The 18,519-nt window shown below is 42.7% G+C and overlaps 1 protein-coding gene across 1 annotated transcript in view; it reads right to left on the bottom strand.

Annotated features, from left to right (window-relative positions):
- Positions 1 to 18,254, bottom strand: part of SCARB2 (scavenger receptor class B member 2) — a 77,924-nt gene extending 59,670 nt beyond the window's left edge. Inside the window, exon 1 of the mRNA XM_049885968.1 lies at positions 17,827 to 18,254. Coding sequence (XP_049741925.1) covers positions 17,827 to 17,943 — 117 coding nt within the window. The 5' untranslated portion in view covers positions 17,944 to 18,254. The remainder of the gene's footprint in view (positions 1 to 17,826) is intronic.
- Between the last annotated feature and the right edge of the window lie 265 nt (positions 18,255 to 18,519).

Here is an 18,519-nt window from a genome sequence, read left to right as displayed (position 1 = left end):
GGCATTATGGGAAGATGATGTAAAGCTAAACATGATAGAACCTCTCCTTCCAAAGACAGTTTTCAAGCTAGCTTTAAATATTAAACTATGTTATACGGACCAAAAATCCCTGGTGGGCCTGATGCTAGAGGGGAATTATCAAGTAATTCAATTATAAAAATGGTAACATTCTAGCCTAGTTGAATCCGCACACTGGGAAAGACAGGAGCTTAGCTAAGCCTGAATTACTGACAGCCCAAACTACTGCTTTTAACACTGGACTCACTGGGAAACAAACGAACAAAATCCCAACAGTTGCTGTCAAGTCAGTTCTGACTCATGACGACTCCATGTGTGTCAGAGTAGAACTGTGCTCCACAAGGTATTCAATGACTGGTTTTTCAAACGTAGACAGCCAGGCCTTTCTTCTGAGGCACCTCTGGGTGGTTTGAACCTCCAACCTTTCACTTAGCAGCCGAGTGTGTTATGTTAACCATTTGCACCAAAAACAGCATCTTGCTGTCTGAATTTGTATTTCTTGGATTACTAGAGAAGTATAATATTTTTTTATCAGGTATGAAATAAGACTATTTTAAAACAAATTTAAAAAGGATGTTCGACTAGCATAAAATTCTTCAAGTTGAATAGACAGAAAACTGATCAAAAGCAGGACTGACAATAATCTGTCAGAGCCTCACGCAGTGGGCGTGGAGTCACTGATCAGGCTGACCTCTGCTCTGTATAAGTGATGAATCAGAGATGGGCTGAGTTCACTTTTACTACTGAGTGCAGACCTGACCTAACGCAGTTACAAGACATGTTACGTCCAAGGTGGTCTGACAGTATCTTTCAGGAAGCCAGCTCTGTGAGAGTTGTTGACCAGCTGTCCCAGGGTAAGCCACTTCCAATGATAAAAAAAATAAGCCTTCAGGGAACCACATCAGGCTTTGACGGGAGTTAAGTAATAGACTTAGGGACACCTTCAGGACTCAAGAGCACTACTGGTTGTTCTTTAAGGTCAACAGAGTTCTATTTAACAATTAAGCACAACTTCAGCATCGATGTTGCTCTCTACAAAGTCTAAATTCACCCAGAGATAACTGCAGACCAACTTTGAGAAGCCTGCTTACTAGTATGTGGATGGTTATCATTGGATTCCAGATTAATAAATAAACTCACCAAATATCAAAACATCCATCAGTTTGCTTTTTTTTTTTCTTTTTTAAATTGATCCCTGGAATTCAGCAGACCCAACCCAGATTCTTGCAGTAATTTAAGGTTGTACTATTTATCTTTATTCTCTGTGGAGCTAAAGAAATAAGCTACCATTAATATTCTACCCTTTATACTCTGACCCGTAGTCATCTGTCAGTTTATCGTACTGTGGTGGCTTGCATGTTGCTGTGATGCTGGCAGCTATGCTACCAGTATTTCAAATACCAGCAGGTCACCCATGATGGACAGGTTTCAGTGGCGTTTACAGACTAAGACAGACTGGGAAGAAGGACCTGGGGATCCACTTATTAAAAAATTGGCCAGTGAAAACTTTATGGATAGCAGTGGAAGATAAGCCCCTTGGATTGGAAGGCACTCAAAATACGGCTGGGGAAGTGATGCCTCCTCTAAGTAGGGTCCACCTTAACAACATAGATGGAGTCACGTTTTCAGAACCTTCATTTGCTGATGTGGCATGATTCAAAATAAGAAGAAATAGTTGCAAATATCCATTAATAATCAGAATGTGGAAAGTATGAAGTATGAATCTAAGAAAATTGGAAGTTCTGACTACCAGTGGTAGGTTAGGGTTTATGGGTACAATATTAATGGTAGCATATTTCTTTAGCTCCACAGAGAATAAAGATAAAGAGTATAACCTTAAATTACTGCAAGAATCTGGGTTGGGTCTGCTTAATTCCTGGGATCAATTTAAAAAAAAAAAAAGCAAACTGATAGTGTTTTGCTATTTGGTGACTTTTATTAATCTGGAGTCCAATGATAATGAAATGGAATGCTTGAAGATTGCTATGCCAGGCATTAATGAGCTGAAAAAAACTGGTACTGGCCATTTTGAATTGGACAATCATATGGTCTACTATGCTGGGAATAACAAATTGAAGAGGAATGGCATTGCATTCATCGTCAAAAAGAGCTTTTTGAGATCTATCCTAAAATACAACGCTGTCAGTGACGGGATAATATCCATACGCCTACAAGGAAGACCAGTTGATATGACTATTATTCAAATTTATGCACAAAACAGTAATGCCAAAGATAAAGAAATCGAAGATTTTTAACAGCTTCTGCAATCTGCAATTGATAAAACATTTACTCAAGATGCATTGATAATTACTGGTAATTGGAATGCAAAAGTTAGAAACAAAGCATTGGTAGTTGGAAAACATGGCCTTGGTGATAGAAACGATGACAGAGATCACATGATAGAATTTTGCAAGACCAATAACTTATTCATTGCAAATACCTTTTTTCAACAACATAAATGGTGACTATTTTTTTTTATACACATGGACTTCACTGGATGAAATACACAGGAATCAAATTGAATACATCTATGGAAACAAACGATGGAGATGCTCAATATCATCAGTCAGAACAAGGCCAGGGGCCGACTGCAGAACTGACCATCAGCTGCTCATAGGCAAGTTCAAGCAGAAGCTGAAGAAAATGAAAACAAGTCCAAGAGAGCCCAAGTACAACCCTGAGTACATCCCAACTGAATTTAGAGACCATCTCCAGAATAGATTTGACACATTGAACACTAGTGACTGGAGACCAGACCAGTTGTGGAATGACATCAAGGACATCATACATGAAGAAAGCAAGAGGTCATTGAAAAGGCAGGAAAAAAAGAAAAGACCAAGATGGATGTTACAAGAGACTCTGAAACTTGCTCACGAACATCAAGCAGCTAAAGCAAAAGAAAGAAATGATGAAGTAAAAGAAATGAACAGAAGATTTCAAAGGGTGGCTCGAGAAGACAAAGTAAAGTATTATAATGACACGTGCAAGAGCTGGAGATGGAAAACCAAAAAGGAAGAACACACTCGGCATTTCTCAAGCTGATCAACTGAAGAAAAAAGTTCAAGCCTCAAGTTGCAATAGTGAAAGATTCTATGGGGAAAATATTAAACGACGTAGGAAGCATCAAAAGAAAATAGAAAGAATACACAGAGTCACTGTACCAAAAAGAATTTGTCAACATTCAACTATTTCTGGAGGTAGCATATGATCAAGAACTGACGGTACTGAAGGAAGAAGTCCAAGCTGCACTGAAGGCACTGGCAAAAAACAAAGCTCCAGGAATTGATGGAATATCAGTTGAGATATTTCAACAAACAGAAGCAATGCTAGAACCACTCATTCATCTATGCCAAGAAATTTGGAAGACAGCTACCTGGTCAACTAACAAGAAGAGATCCATATTTGTGCACATTTCAAAGAAAGGTGATCCAAGGGAATGCAGAGATTATCAAACAATATTATTAATAACACAAGGAAGTAAAATTATGTTGAAGATAATTAAAAAACAATTGCAGCAGGACTTCGACAGGGAACTGCCAGTAATTCAAGCCGGATTCAGAAGAGGAGGTAAAATGAAGGATATCATTGCTGATGTCAGATGGATCTTGGCCAAAAGCAGAGAATACCAGAAACATGTTTACCTGTGTTTTATTGACCATGCAAGCGCATTTGGCTGTGTGGATCATACTAAATTATGGATAACACTGTGAAGAATGGGAATTCAGAACACTTAACTGTGCTCATACAGAACCTATACATAGGCCAAGAGACAGTCCTTGGAACAAGGGGATACTGCATGGTTTAAAGTCAGGAAAGGTGTGAGTCAGGGCTGTAACTTTTCACCATACTTATTCAACCTGTATGCTGAGCAAATAATCCGAGAAACTGGACTATGTGAAGAAGAATGCGCCATCAGGATTAGAGGAAGACTCACTAACAACGTGCGATATGCAAGTGACACAACCTTGCTTGCTGAAAATGAAGAGGACCTGAAGCACTTACTGATGAAGATCAAACACTACCACCTTCAGTATGGATTACACCTCAACATAAAGAAAACAAAAATCTTCACAACTGGACCAACAAGCAACATCATGATAAACGGAGAAAAGATTGAAGTTGTCAAGGATTTCACTTTACTTGGATCCACAAACAACACCCATGGAAGCAGCAGTCAAAAAATCATATTGAAAAACATATTGCACTGGGTAAATCTGCTGCAAAAGACTTCTTTAAAGTGTTAAAAAGCGAAGATGTCACTTTGACGACTAAGTTGCACGTGATCCAAGACATGGTGTTTTTAATTGCTTCATATGCATTCAGAAGCTGGACAATGAATAACGAAGACCGAAAAATTGATGCATTTGAATTGTGGTATTGGCGAAGAATACTGAATATACTATGAACTGCCTGAAAAACAAACAAATCTGTCTTGGAAGAAGTACAGCCAGAATGGTCCTTAGAATGGGTGATGGTGAGACTTCATCTCAAGTACTTTGGACATGTTATTGGGAGGGACCCATCCCTGGAAAAGGACATCATGCGTGGTAAAGCAGAGGGTCAGAGAAAAAGAGGAAGACACTCAACAAGATGGACTGACACAGTGGTTGCAACAATGGGCTCAAACACAACAACAATTGTGAGGATGGCGCAGGACCAGGCAGTGTTTTGTTCTGTTCTACATGTGAGTCAGAACTGACTCAACAGCATCTAACAACAACATACCCTAACCTATTTTAAATCAAGAACAAATATATTCATGTTCATTTTAAATTTTTTATTTTTATTTAAAATAAAATATTTCAAAAATAATATTAAATAAATTTAAAATATTTTTATTTTATTTTAATTGCAACTGTAATAATTTTAGCTAATGAGATCTGACAGTTCAGAATGAAATGTTACTCTGTGTGTGAGCTACTATTCTGTCTATAAATTACCTACAGGACTGTATGGTAGAATAAAAACCAGCTGCCATCGAGTCAACTTCGACTCATGGCAACCTCACTGTGTGAAGACAGCACTGTGCTCCATAGGGTTTATGCCGGCTGATTTTTCAGAAGTAGATCATCAGGCACCTCTGGGTGGACTCGAACCACAAATCTCTTGGTTAGCAGTGAGCATGTCAATTGTTTGCAACACCCATGGACTTCTAGCTATCCTGAAAAACTTTCTACTACAAAACACCGGCTGGGTATTTTTTAAAGCTTCTAGGTGAGAAATACGTGCAGCCAAGGCTGAGAACTGCCGGCCTAAAGGGAGACAAAGCAGCCACCAGAAGTGGAAACTTCATCTTAAGAACCAGGTAGCAACTGGGAAAATGTATGTACACGTGGGAAGCAGTTGAGGGGATGGGTGAGAAAGAGAATTTTAAGACATGAATAAATAAGAGGTAACCTTCTGACATACATGGGGTCGCCATGAGTCATGGTCAAATTGAGGGCAACTAGTTAAGAAAGAAACAGAGCAACCATGATGACAAATGGTACCTTCACCGGCCTCGAGGTCAGGGAAACAATCACTAGTGTGAGGGACAGTGGGGGACTGGGAAGGCAGCTGCCACGTAAAGGAGCAGCCACTATTCTGCCCCGACTGCTGCCACGCAGGACTGTGGTGGGGTCAGCACTGTGGAGCATCCGCATTTTTAAGAGAAGCTGGAAATCTAGATTATGGGTAAAATTTTCATATTTTAAAGGTCAGCAATTCAAGTATATATAAACCACTTGTGAGGCAAACATGACCACTGGGCTATGGAGTGGGGGAATATATGAAGCAAAACAAGAACATCGACAAGCAAACAAAATCAGCCCCAAAGACATAAGTTAGCATCTATTCATCCTTCCATTCATCCAACAAATATTTATTGATAATCTAATTTGTATAAGGCAGTGCATTTAGCCTTACGGAAAGACGATACAAAGCTAAATAGGACAGGACCCTCTACCTTCAAAGACGGCTTTTAAACTAGCTTTAGAAACTAAACTATGTCATATGGATTGAAAATCCCTGGCTGGCCTGATGCTAGAGGGGAATTATTGAGTAATTTGATCACACAATGCTAATGTACTAGCCTAGTTTGATCAGCATACCGGAAAGACAAGAGCTTTTAACACTGGACTCACTGGGAAACTAGAAGAAAACAAAAAACGTGTTGCTGTCAAGTCAACTCTGACCTACAGCAACCCCATATGTGTCAGAGTAGGACTGTGCTTCATAGGGTTTTCAATGGCTGATTTTTTGGAAGTAGATTGCCAGACTTTTCTTCCAAGGTACCATGGGCAGACTCAAACCTCCAACCTTTCAGTTAGCAGCCAAGCGCATTAACCATTTGCACTACCCAGGGAATCTAGGATACTACAAGGACATAGTAAATGAATAACACGCTAACAAAATCCTGGCGACTTGAACATATTAATAACACTGTTTCCCAACTTGCCTTACAGAGATGTAGAACAGTGATATTACATATTTTTTAAATATTCTAAAGTATCAACATAACTAATTAATTAGAAAACTAGATCAGCAGTTCTCAAAGTGTGGTTCAAGGACCCCTGGAAGTCCCTTAGGCACTTTTGGTGGGTCCACAAGGTCAAAACTACTTTCGTAAGCACACTAAGACATTATTTGTCTTTCTCACTCTCATTCTCTCACAAGTGTAAGGTGGAGTTTTCCAGATGCTTCAGGACATGTAATGATATCACTGCTCTGATGGCTAATAGAAATATGTGCTTGTGTATTCTTGTGTTTAAAATTTTTTCAGTTTTAATTTCTAACACAGTAAATATGATAGATATAACCCATAGAAACAGAAGATCTCTGGGGTCCTCATAATTTTTAAGAGTGTAAAGGTGGCTTGAAAACAAAATTTTCATGAGATTATAAAGTCTTCTGCCCTCATCTCTCTGTAAGGGCAAGGACTGTGTTTTGTTTACTGTTATATCCATAGCTTCTGGCACACTGCCCTGCAGATGGTACAAACTCCATAAATATCTCCTCTATTAGCAAATGACTGCAAAAGCATATACCCAAAAGTGCTTTTAAACATAGAAAGTAAACACTTAAAGTAGCCTTTATTTTCCTTGGTTACTTCTGACTAGTTACCAGGCTTAATTAAATATGTATATATCTTAAGTATATGTCTTGATGGAAAGTGCCATAAATGTCCATTCACTTGGTCAATAGTCTGTGTTTTTATTAATGATCTTATAATCCCCACCTGCTGATTCTTCCCTGGGAAACAAGCAAATGTCTAGCAGAACAGATGGCCCCTTTGCTGTGGCCTGACAGACTGAAATCTCGTACTTTTATCAAACAAGAAAGCAAAGCGCTTTGCACAGGCAGGAACTTTCCCCTTCCTTGACAAAAAAATCTTTCCTTTAAAGTAAACTTGCAGAATAAAATAATTATTAGTAGTAATATCCTCAACGAGGAGTACCATCTCGAGGAATGAAGATACAGGCTAAAATATTCCCTATCCAAGCCAATAATGGACTTCAGTTAGCTTTTAAAACACAGATTCCTGGGCCCCATTCCTAAAGAGTCTGATTCAGCAGGTCTGAGTTGGGGTCTGGTATTTTAAAAAACCTCTAAAAATGATTTTGATGCCCTGGAATCCGGGGCTTACAACTGAGAACTACTGGTCTACCCCACCGTCTTAATCATATTTCATAACGAATGCACTCATGGTCAACATGGATAAGTAAAACATTGAGAGAAACGTATCACAAGATCATGTTTCTAAAAGCCAAGGAGGAAGTTAAAGAATCTGCAAGGATATAAATAATCCTGTGTCTGTTTATAGACCTCTGATTTCTGCTTGTGCTGAATCAACCACATTACTCTCTTACAAACCTGGAAAGGAGAAGCTAAGAGATGAAGCATGTTCATGGGAGGCTCAGGAACTGGAAGGTCACGTAGAGTTGGGGCTGGGCAAGCCTCAAATGATCCCGGGCAGGATGAGTAAACAGGAGAAGCCGGTTGGTGGAGAAAGCAGAGGAAAGAGTGGAAAGCACAGACTGCCCATGCTTTCTGGGGACTTCTGAGTTTCCACTGTACTCCCAGGAGACCTTACCATGCTGTGGTGCTTGCCCTTAGATTTCTATGAGCTTCCCCTTCTACCTTTACAAAAAAAAAAAAAAAAAATCCTATTTTTCTTGAGCTAGCTTGAGTGGGCCTCAGCTCCTTAGGGAACATGTATTTTCTTTTGTCTTAGTCATCTAGTGCTGCTGTAACAGAAATACCACAAGTGGATGGCTTTAACAAGGAGAAATTTATTTTTCACAGTTTTTTAGTAGGCTACAATCCAAATTCAGGACATCAGCTTCAGGAGAAGGCTTCCTCTGTCAGCTCTGGAGGAAGGCCCTTGTCAACAATCTTCCCTTGGTCTGGGAGCATCTCAGAGCAAGAACCTCGGGTCCAAAGGACATGCTCTGCTCCTGGTACCCCTTTCTTGGTGGTATGAGGTCCCTATGTCTCTCTGATTGCTACTCTCTTTTATATTGCAAAAGAGATTGGCTTAAGACAATACCTAATCTTCTAGATCTCATCAATGTAACTGCCACTAATCCATCTCATTACATCATAGTGATAGGATTTACAACACATAGGGAAATCACATCAGATGACAAAATGGTGGACAATCATACAATACTGGGAATCATGACCAAGCCAAGTTGACAGGTACTTTGGGGGGACTCAATTGAATCGATGACATCTTTGTTGCCAAGGATTGGAGGATAAGCAATGTGGTATAGGGAGGGTGGCATTAGAATAGACTGTCCAAACCGGGACTCTTTTGAAAGTAAAAGAGGGTGCTGGTAATTAGGCCAGGATAACAGGTGTAAATAAATCAGCACCATCCCAGGCAAACCCCTACATGTCTGTCAGTTTGTCGTGCTGTGGGGGCTTCTGTGTCGCTGTGATGCTGGAAGCTATGTCACCGGTATTCAGATACCAGCAGGGCCACCCATGGAGGACAGGTCTCAGCTGAGCTTCCAGACTAAGACAGACTAGGAAGAAGGACCCGGCAGTCTACTTCCAAAAAGCATTAGCCAGTGAAAACATGGACCTCGCCAGATGGAAAACACAGGAATCAAATTGACTGCATCTGCAGAAAGAGACAGTGGAAAAGCTCAGTATCATCAGTCAGAACAAGGCCAGGGCCTGACTGTGGAACAGACCATCAATTGTTTGCATGCAAGTTGAAGCTGAAAATGGAGAAAATCAGAACAAGTCCATGAGAACCAAAATATGACCTTGAGTATATCCCAGCTGAATTTAGAGACCATCTCAAGAATAGATTTGATGCATTGAACACTAGTAACCGAAGACCAGACAAGCTGTGGAACGACATCAAGGACATCATACATGAGGAAAGCAAGAGGTCATTGAAAAGACAGGAAAAAAAGAAAAGACCAAGATGGATGTCAGAGGAGACTCAAGCTTGCTCACGAACGTCGAGTAGCTAAAGCAAAAGAAAGAAACAATGAAGTAAAAGAACGGAACAGAAGATTTCAAAGGGCCTCTCGAAAAGACAAAGTAAAGTATTATAATGACATGTGCAAAGAGCTGGAGATGGAAAACCAAAGGGGAAGAACATGCTCAACGTTTCCCAAGCTGAAAGAATTGAAGAAAAAATTCAAAACTCTAGTTGCAATAGTGAAGCATTCCATGCGGAAAATATTAAATGACGCAGGAAGCATCAAAAGAAGATGGAAGGAATACACAGAGTCATTATACCAAAAAGAATTAGTCAATGTTCAACCATTTCAAGAGGTACCGTATGATCAGGAACCGATGGTACTGAAGGAAGAAGTCTAAGCTGCTCTGAAGGCATTGGTGAAAAACAAGGCTCCAGGAATTGATGGAATATCAGTTGAGATGTTTCAACAAATGGATGCAGCGCTGGAGGTGCTCACTTGTCTATGCCAAGAAATATGGAAGATAGCTTCCTGGCCAACTGACTGGAAGAGATCCATATTTATACTCATTCCCAAGAAAGGTGATCCAACAAAATGTGGAAATTACAGAACAATATCATTAATATCACACGCAAGAAAAATTTTGCTGAAGATTATTCAAAAATGGCTGCAGCAGTATATCGACAGGGAACTGCCAGAAATTCAGGCTGGTTTCAGAAAAGGACGTGGAACCAGGGATATCATTGCTGATGTCAGATGGATCCGGGCTGAAAGCAGAGACTACCAGAGGGATGTTTACCTGTGTTTTACTGACTATGTAAAGGCATTCAACTGTGTGAATCATAACAAATTATGGATAACACTGCAAAGAATGGGAATTCCAGAACACTTAATTGTGCTCATGAGGAACCTTTACACACACAGATGAAGAGGCAGTTGTTCGGACAGAACAAGGGGACACTGAATGGTTTAAAGTCAGGAAAGGTGTGCGCCAGGGTTGTATCCTTTCACCACACCTATGCAATTTGTATGCTGAGCAAATAATCCCAGAATCTGGACTATGTAAAGAAGAATGGGGCATCAGGATTGGAGGAAGACTCATTAACAACCTGCATTATGCAGATGACACAACCTTGCTTGCTGAAAGTGAAGAGGACTTGAAGCCCTTACTAATGAAGATCGAAGACCACAGCCTTCAGTATGGATTACACCTCAACACAAAGAAAACAAAAATCCTCACAACTGGACCAATGAGCAACATCATGATAAACAGAGAAAAGATTGAAGTTGTCAAGGATTTCATTTTACTTGGATCCACAATCAACAGCCATGGAAGCAGCAGCCAAGAAATCAAACGAAGCATTGCTTTGGGTAAATCTGCTGCAAAGGACCTCTTTAAAGTGTTGAAAAGCGAAGATGTCACCTTGAAGACTAAGGTGCGCCTGACCCAAGCCATGGTATTTTCAATTGCATCATATGCATGTGAAAGCTGGACAATGGATAAGGAAGACCGAAGAACAGACGCCTTTGCATCGTGATGTTGGCGAAGAATATTGAATATACCACGGACTGCCAAAGAACGAACAAAAATCTGTGTTGGAGGAAGTACAACCAGAATGCTTTTTAGAAGCAAGGATGGCGAGACTGTGTCTTACATACTTTGGACATGTTGTCAGGAGGGATCAGTCCCTGGAGAAGGACATCATGCTTGGCAGAGTACAGGGTCAGTGCAAAGAGGAAGACCCTTATGAGGTGGACTGACACAGTGGCCGCAACAATGAGCTCAAGCATAACAACAATTGTAAGGATGGTGCAGGACCGGGCAGTGTTTCGTTCTGTTATGTGTGGGGTCGCTATGAGTTGGAACCGACTGGATGGCAGCTAAGAACAACAACAACATCCCAGGCAAATGACCATCCTGCATGTGTAAAAAGTAGACTCAAAATCAGGATATCCAACTTGCCTGCCTCACTCTGCCCACCCTCTACATTTAGTTTTAGATGAGTCACTTACTCGCCCAGAGCCTCAGTGTCCTTGACTGTAAAAAAACAGGTTAAGTGATCTTTAAGGTTTTTGTGATTCTGAGGTTCTACATCTTCTTCACTTTCAAAAGAGGCATGGTCAACATTGGCGGTTTATAAAAAAAGTCTGATAAGCATATAAAGAAAAATAATTACAAACATAATGACATATTTTTATAAAGTTCAAAACAAGCAAAACTCATCTATGGTGTTAGAAGTCACAATGGGATCACTTTTGGGGGTGCAGTGATTGGGAGGGGGCACTTCATAACCTGGCCCTGCTCACCTCTCTGGCCTTCTCTATCTACACTCCTTCTCACACTCCAACTCCTGCCATATTGAACTATTCACAGTTCTTCTAACAAGCAGGGTCCTCTCTCCAAGGCTTTTCACATGCTGTTCCTCTGCCTTAGAATGCCCTTCCCTCCTCTGCTTAGCCAACAGTCCTTCAATGTTATCAGCTCTGAGAAGCCTCTCCTGTTCCCAGCCGGGGTGGCAGCCCCTCTTCGGAGCTTCCATAATGCAAGGTCTTGCATGGAAAGGGAAACCAAGCTTTCCAGCAAACCAGCATTGTCTTGGCTTATTTCCCATTTCTTATTCCTGAGCTTTTACCAGAAAGTTCCAGCCTTATGTTACTAGTGCTATAGGAAGGAGGCAAAGAGAGAGCTAGCATGGGGATCCTCCTTCCTCCCAGAGATTCTCTTTAGAGGTTAGAATGTAAACTCCATGAAGGCAGAGGTTTGCACTTGTGCTGTTGTTCAGTCATGCATCCAACTACCTAGAACAGTGCCAGCCTGTTGTTCGCTGCCATCAAGTCGGATCCCGACTCACATCAACCTCACGCACAATGGAACTCTACAGGTGCTCGATAAATATTTGTTTGTATTTAATTAAGGAAGGTGGCAATTTCTTACATAAGCATGAGGAAAATTAAGCAATACGATATCTATTATCCTCATTAAAGACATTAAGGCCTGGTCAACATTTTTATATAAAACATAGTTATTTTCCCTAGACTTAGGAGGGAAGGGTTTGTGTAAAGACAAGTAAAAGCTCTGAGGGGGGCTTACTCAAAAATGGAGAGGAAAGGGAGGAATGATGCAGATGAATCTCTTAGGACACAGCAAGCCAGCTAGCCCAGTACCCGGCATTAGGACTCTGATGCCTGTAAGGGGCTGCTCTTCCATGTGGCTGGCAGGATGTGCACGTCAGTGCTGCCTCGCCCAGACCTTCCCCTCTCCACAGGCCCTGAAGGGCATGTCCCATGGTTTTTGGGAACTGGGGAAGAGGATTATTATCTGCGATGGTCGGAGAAGTGCTTAGGCCTTAGTCAGGCTACGGCTCTGTACCTACTTGTGGTCCTAGGTACATCCTCTCTGAGCAGCCCCCTGACCCAGTCCCTTCCCCACAACCAGGCCTGAGAGGACAGCAACAGAAACGCAGCCTTCCCCAGGTGCTGGAAGCTGGAACAGACTGCTAGGTCTCTGCAGCACTCTGTCAAAACATTTGACAGAGAAGGCCTTGTGAAAGCTCATAATACCCCGTAGGGAGTGGGTATGGGCAGAGCAGGAGGGAGGTATTACTGTGCCTCCTTTGCAAGTGAAAACACTGAAGCAGAAATGATTATAGGTCTTGCCCAATACAAGGCAATCACCAGCGAGGCCAAAAATGGAACCAAATTGTCTTGACTTCTTCCACTATATTCACTGGGCAAAATAAAAATCTCCCTTCAATAACCTCTGGTCACTTCAGGGCTCAAGGACAATTATCACTGTAGACAAATCCTTCTACTAGTAATTATTTTATTAAGCATCCTACAATTAGCCAAACCTACTCACTCAAATTTCATGCCTTTTCCTTCTCCTTTTTTTGACAAGCAGAGGTATGGTCAATCTTTGAATGAAACAGCTAAGAACTGGTAGTATCAGAGAGGATTATATTACATCTACATTAAAGTTGAGTTATGAATGACTTGTGCCATAATAAGAACAGAAATAATGACAGCTGTCAGATATTAATTACCTCCTCCGTGCCTGGTGCTGTGCTAAATCTTTACATGGCTTACCTCACCTCACCCCACAACAGCACACACACAGAGGCAGGCGTAGCTTTGTGGGTCCTGAAGCTTAAACAGTTTGAAGGAGCCCTCTCTTAAGAAAAAGATTACAAAATTTTGGATACAAAATTAAGGACAGAGCCTTAGAAGGGCCTGTGCAATGAGAAGTCCTTAAACCTAAGCTTTGTAAGGTGCATTGTAAATGCAACATTGTATCAAGGGTGGTTTGATAAGTACTAATGAAATTGAGGAAACCCTGGTGGCATAGTGGTTAAGTGCTACAACTGCTAACCAAAAGGTTGGCTGTTTGAACCTACCAGGTGCTCCTTGGAAACTCTATGAGGCAGTTCTACCCTGTCCTGTAGGATTACTATGAGTGAAGCTCTGAGAAGTTAAGCAGTTTTCCCAAAGTCACAAAGCTTGTAAACAGTAAAACCTGAACAGTGTGTCTAACTCCAAATCTCACATACTTTTTCTCTGCTAATATGGCTTCTAATAAAAATAAAATTTTTATCATTAACTAAGCACTAACTATATGAGTCGGAATTGACTTGACGGCAACGGGCTTTTTTTTTTTTTTTTTTAAAAAACAATATTCCAAGAAAGCAATGGTGGTTCAGTGGTAGAATTCTTGCCTTCCATGCAGGAGACCTGGGTTCGACACCCAGACAACGTACCTCAAGCATAGCCACTACCTGTCTGCCAGTGGAGGCTTGTATGTTTTTATGATGCTAACCAGGTTTCAGCAGAGGTTCCAGACTAAGATGGGCTAGGAAGAAAGGCCTGGTGATCTGCTTCCAAAAATCAGTCAGTGACAACCCTGTGAATCACAACGGTCCGATCTCATTGTGTAGGGGGCTGCCACGAATCAGGGGCCAACTCAACAACAGCTAATAACGACAACTATATCCCAGGAAAACCACACCCACTTTCTCTAACAATTTTTATAGTCTCTCTATACATTAGTTATTACCCCCATTTACATATAGGGAAACCAAGGGTCAAGAAAGGTTAAATACACCCCAACAATACTGGCAGTAATCAAAAAAACAGAAAATAATAAATGTTGGAGAGGCTGTGGGGAGGCTGCACTGGTGGTAGGAATGCAAAATCGTACAACCACTATGGAAAACAATATGGTGCCTCCTTAAAAGGCTGGAAATCGAAATACCATACAATCCAGCAATCCCACTCCTAGGAATATATCCTACAGCAATAAGAGCCACTGCACAAATAGACATATGCATACCCATGTTCACTGCAGCACTATTCACAACAGCAAAAAGATGGAAATAACCTGTGTCGATCAACAGATGAATGGATAAAACAAATTATGCTACATACATATGATGGAATACTACACAATGATAAAGAAAAATGATGAATCCATGAAACATCTTACAACATGGATGAATCTATAGGGCATCATCACTGACCACTCTGATAGGGATCACAACACAGAGTCCCGGACAGAGCAGGAGAAAAATGTAGAAAAACTCAAAATTCACCAAGACCAGACTTACTGGTCTGATGGAGACTGGAAGAAGCCCTAAGACTACGGCCCCCAGAAACACTGCTAACAGAAAACTGAAACCATTCCCAAAACCCACTTTTCAAAGATTAGACAGTCCTATAAAACAAACAATAACACATATGAGGATTAGTTAAATCAAATACATGAGGCCAAATGGACAAATCTTGCCCAAAAGCAAGACAAGAAGGGAACCTGTGGTGGAAAGGGGGAGCAGGCTGTCACATTGTGCAAATTGCAACCCATGTCACAAAACAATATGGGTATAAGTTTTTGAATGAAAAACTAACTTGAGCTGTAAACTTTCACCTAAAACACAATAAAAAAAATAATAAAAATTGTTAAATAACTAGCCCATGGTTGTCCAGCCAGTAGATGGTAGAGCTAGGATTCATGCCCTACAGTATTTACCTGCAAATTCCTTACTCTTCCCCACTAACCCATGTACTGTCCTACAGGTCATCCAGGAAGAAGTAGATAGTAATGTGTGACCTCTAGTAAACTTAGAATATTCCCAAATCTGTCCACTGAAACTAGTCCTATCATTTAGTCTTATACACATGTTGCAGTGTTCCTCAGCTGGGGCTGGACAATTTTGATAGTCTACTTCCTCTGTGCTATTACTTATTATTCAGAACAGAGTTCATTCCCCATTGAGAAAACCACTTGACAAAAGCCAATCACCAAATATCAAAGCAAACCCAGGACCCAGCCAAGCTGGGTCATAGTCACCCCTCTCTTGCCAAGAAATGGAGATCCTATTGGCATTGGCTAAAGGACTGCTCGGAATTTTTTAAACCAGTTGCCAAGTTGATTCCAACTCATGGAGACCTTGTTGTTGTTGTCGGGTGCCATCGAGTCGGTTCCACCTCACTGCAGCCCTATAGAACAGAGCAGAACTTCCTCATAGGGTTTCCAAGGAGCGGCTGGTGGATTTGAACTGCTGACCCTTTGGTTAGCAGCCAAGATCTTAACCACTATACTACCAGAGCTCCCATGGAGACCTTAGGGCTGCCCAGATCTGAGGCAGAGTCCCTGGGTGGTACAGATGGTTAATGGGCTAGGCTGCTAAGCAAAAAGTTGGCGGTTCAAGTTCACCCAGAGGCACCTTGAAAGAGAGCCCTGGCAATCTACTTTTGAAAAGTCAGCCATTGAAAACTATGGAGCACAGTTCTACTCTGACGAACATGGGGTGGCTGTGAATTGGAGTCAACTCAATAGCAACTGGTTTGGTTTTTACATCCGAGGCACTGGGAAGATCACTTATCTCATAGGACTGTTCTGAAACAGCCCTTCGAAGCCCCACGGGAAAATTCACATACTGATTACACCTGGATTACTTAATTTTAGTCACATCCTCAAAAACATCTTGCCATGGATTGGAGGTGGACAGGACGGGAGAAAGGATTTAGTTTATGTTTTCCTTGAACATGGGGCGCTCAGGGGAAACAATGGCCTTTCAGAAATTCAGGCAGGGCAACTTGCCTTTTTTTTGGCAATATGAATTTTTTTTTTAATTAAATTATGCTTTGCTACGGTGCTTTTTTTTATTATTTAAAGTTGCCTTTAATGCCAAATTTCAATTAATTGAATGTTTCTGGAACCCTCTATTATAGGAATATGTCCCTTGCCACCTGAAAGAAGACATTGCTAAGCAGGGAGTGCAGCCCAATGGAAGAGGTTGTGGGTGCTAAGCAAGGTTGCTCCAGTGGCTTTTTTTTTTTAAAGGAAAAAATGATCCAAAGAACTCTCTCTTGTTCCTCCTTCTATAGCTTAGTGGGTGTGAGTGGAAGTGTCTGAAAAAATGACTGCTGTGGAGTTGATTCTGATTCATAGCAACCCTACAGGACAGAGTAGAACTGCCCTATAGAGTTTCTAAGACTATAATTTTTATAGTAGCAGACTGCCACATCTTTCTCCCAAGGAGCGCTGGTGGGTTCGAACTGCTGACCTTTCAGTCAGCAGCTTAGCCCTTTATCCACTGTGCTACCAGGGCTCCTAGGAAATGACCAGTGAAGTCAAAAGATGGAGAAGTAATCTGAAATGACTAGCTCTCCAGCCCGCTTATCCAGGGGGAAGTGAGAGATTCTTTTAAGATTCTAAATACATCTTTGCCTGAGATTACGGCTGTTTGAGAAGAGCAAGGATAGCTAGTGAGACAAAGCAACACAAGTTGCTGGTACAAGACATGAAACCAGTAAGTCCGGTGGTAAGCACAGACTGTGATGGACTGAAGTGTCACCCAGCCCAAAGGCCTGTTTGCCAACTGCCCTGCCCAATGTAGGAAGGCCAGGATACAACAGACCATACACCCCTTTTTCATCCCTAGCCCCACACCACTTCAAAGGCCACAGCAAGCAGCTGACATTACCTGCCTCTTCTGTGGTGTCTTTCATTTTGTTTTGTTTCTTCACGAAGTGGGAGGGAAATGAGTTTGGGCACAACAGAAATTGGGGTGTGGTGGGGTTGGGGGTGAGAGATGCAAATGACAGAAAAGAAGGGAAACTCCTTTTTAAAAGCCTAAAGCCAGTATAAAGGAAACAGTCATTTCTCCTTCACCCATGCGCCTCTAATCCTTACCTACCAACTCCAAGAAAAGAAGAAAGGAAGCCTGGTAGTCCCGAGGGTTTGTCCAAGCGCAGATGTTCCCTGCCCAAGGTACAGCATATACCCCCCCACACACCCACACACATATACCACCCCCGCACACACCCACACACCACACGCCCCCCCCCCCCCTCCACGAACACACACATCACACTCCGCCCTGCCTTGCCTCACCTTCTCGATCGTCTGATCCACGGCCTTCTGAAAGACCCGGGCCACCAGCAGCGTGACACTGGTCACCAGCAGGAGCAGGGACAGCGTCCCCACCGCGTAGAAGCAGCACCTGCCCATTCTGCGCGCCGCTCACGGGCGGGCCCCCGCAGGCGCGCGACCGAACGGGGAGGTGAGAAGAGCCGCAGCCGAAGCGTCCGGAGGACCAGGCACTCTCCGCGTCCTCTCCCTCCCGGCGCTCGGCTCCGCGGCCCCCTCTGCACCCGGCAGGTCGGCTCGGGGAGTCCGAGGTCCCGGCTTCGATTTCAGCTTCCTCGGGAGGCCCGGGAAAGGCGGCCGCGGCGACCCGCCTGGCGCAGATTGGGAGGGAGAGCGGGAGGGAGGAAGGGAGCGCGCAGGAACGTGACGCTCGCGGGCCGCGCTCGCCGCAGCCCCGGGAGGCGGCCGCCAGCTGCTGTGCCGGGAAGCGGGCGGGGCGGGAGGCTGAGCCTGAGTCATGTGTCCCGCGGCGGCGACCGCGATTCGGTCCGCGCCTACCGCGACCGGCCCAGGCGGCGCCCCTCCCCGACCAGGCCCAGCCGCGCCCCAGGTCGCAGGCCCCGCGGTCACCTCAGGAAAATCGTTACGCCGTTGACCCATTTACTTACCCGGCCCTCAGTTCCTGAGGGCCTACCGTGTGCCAAGCACTGGGGGTCT

This window comes from Elephas maximus, chromosome 5, assembly GCF_024166365.1.
Source record: "Elephas maximus indicus isolate mEleMax1 chromosome 5, mEleMax1 primary haplotype, whole genome shotgun sequence".
NCBI classification, from domain to species: domain Eukaryota; kingdom Metazoa; phylum Chordata; class Mammalia; order Proboscidea; family Elephantidae; genus Elephas; species Elephas maximus.
This window is presented reverse-complemented; position numbering and strand designations above follow the sequence as displayed.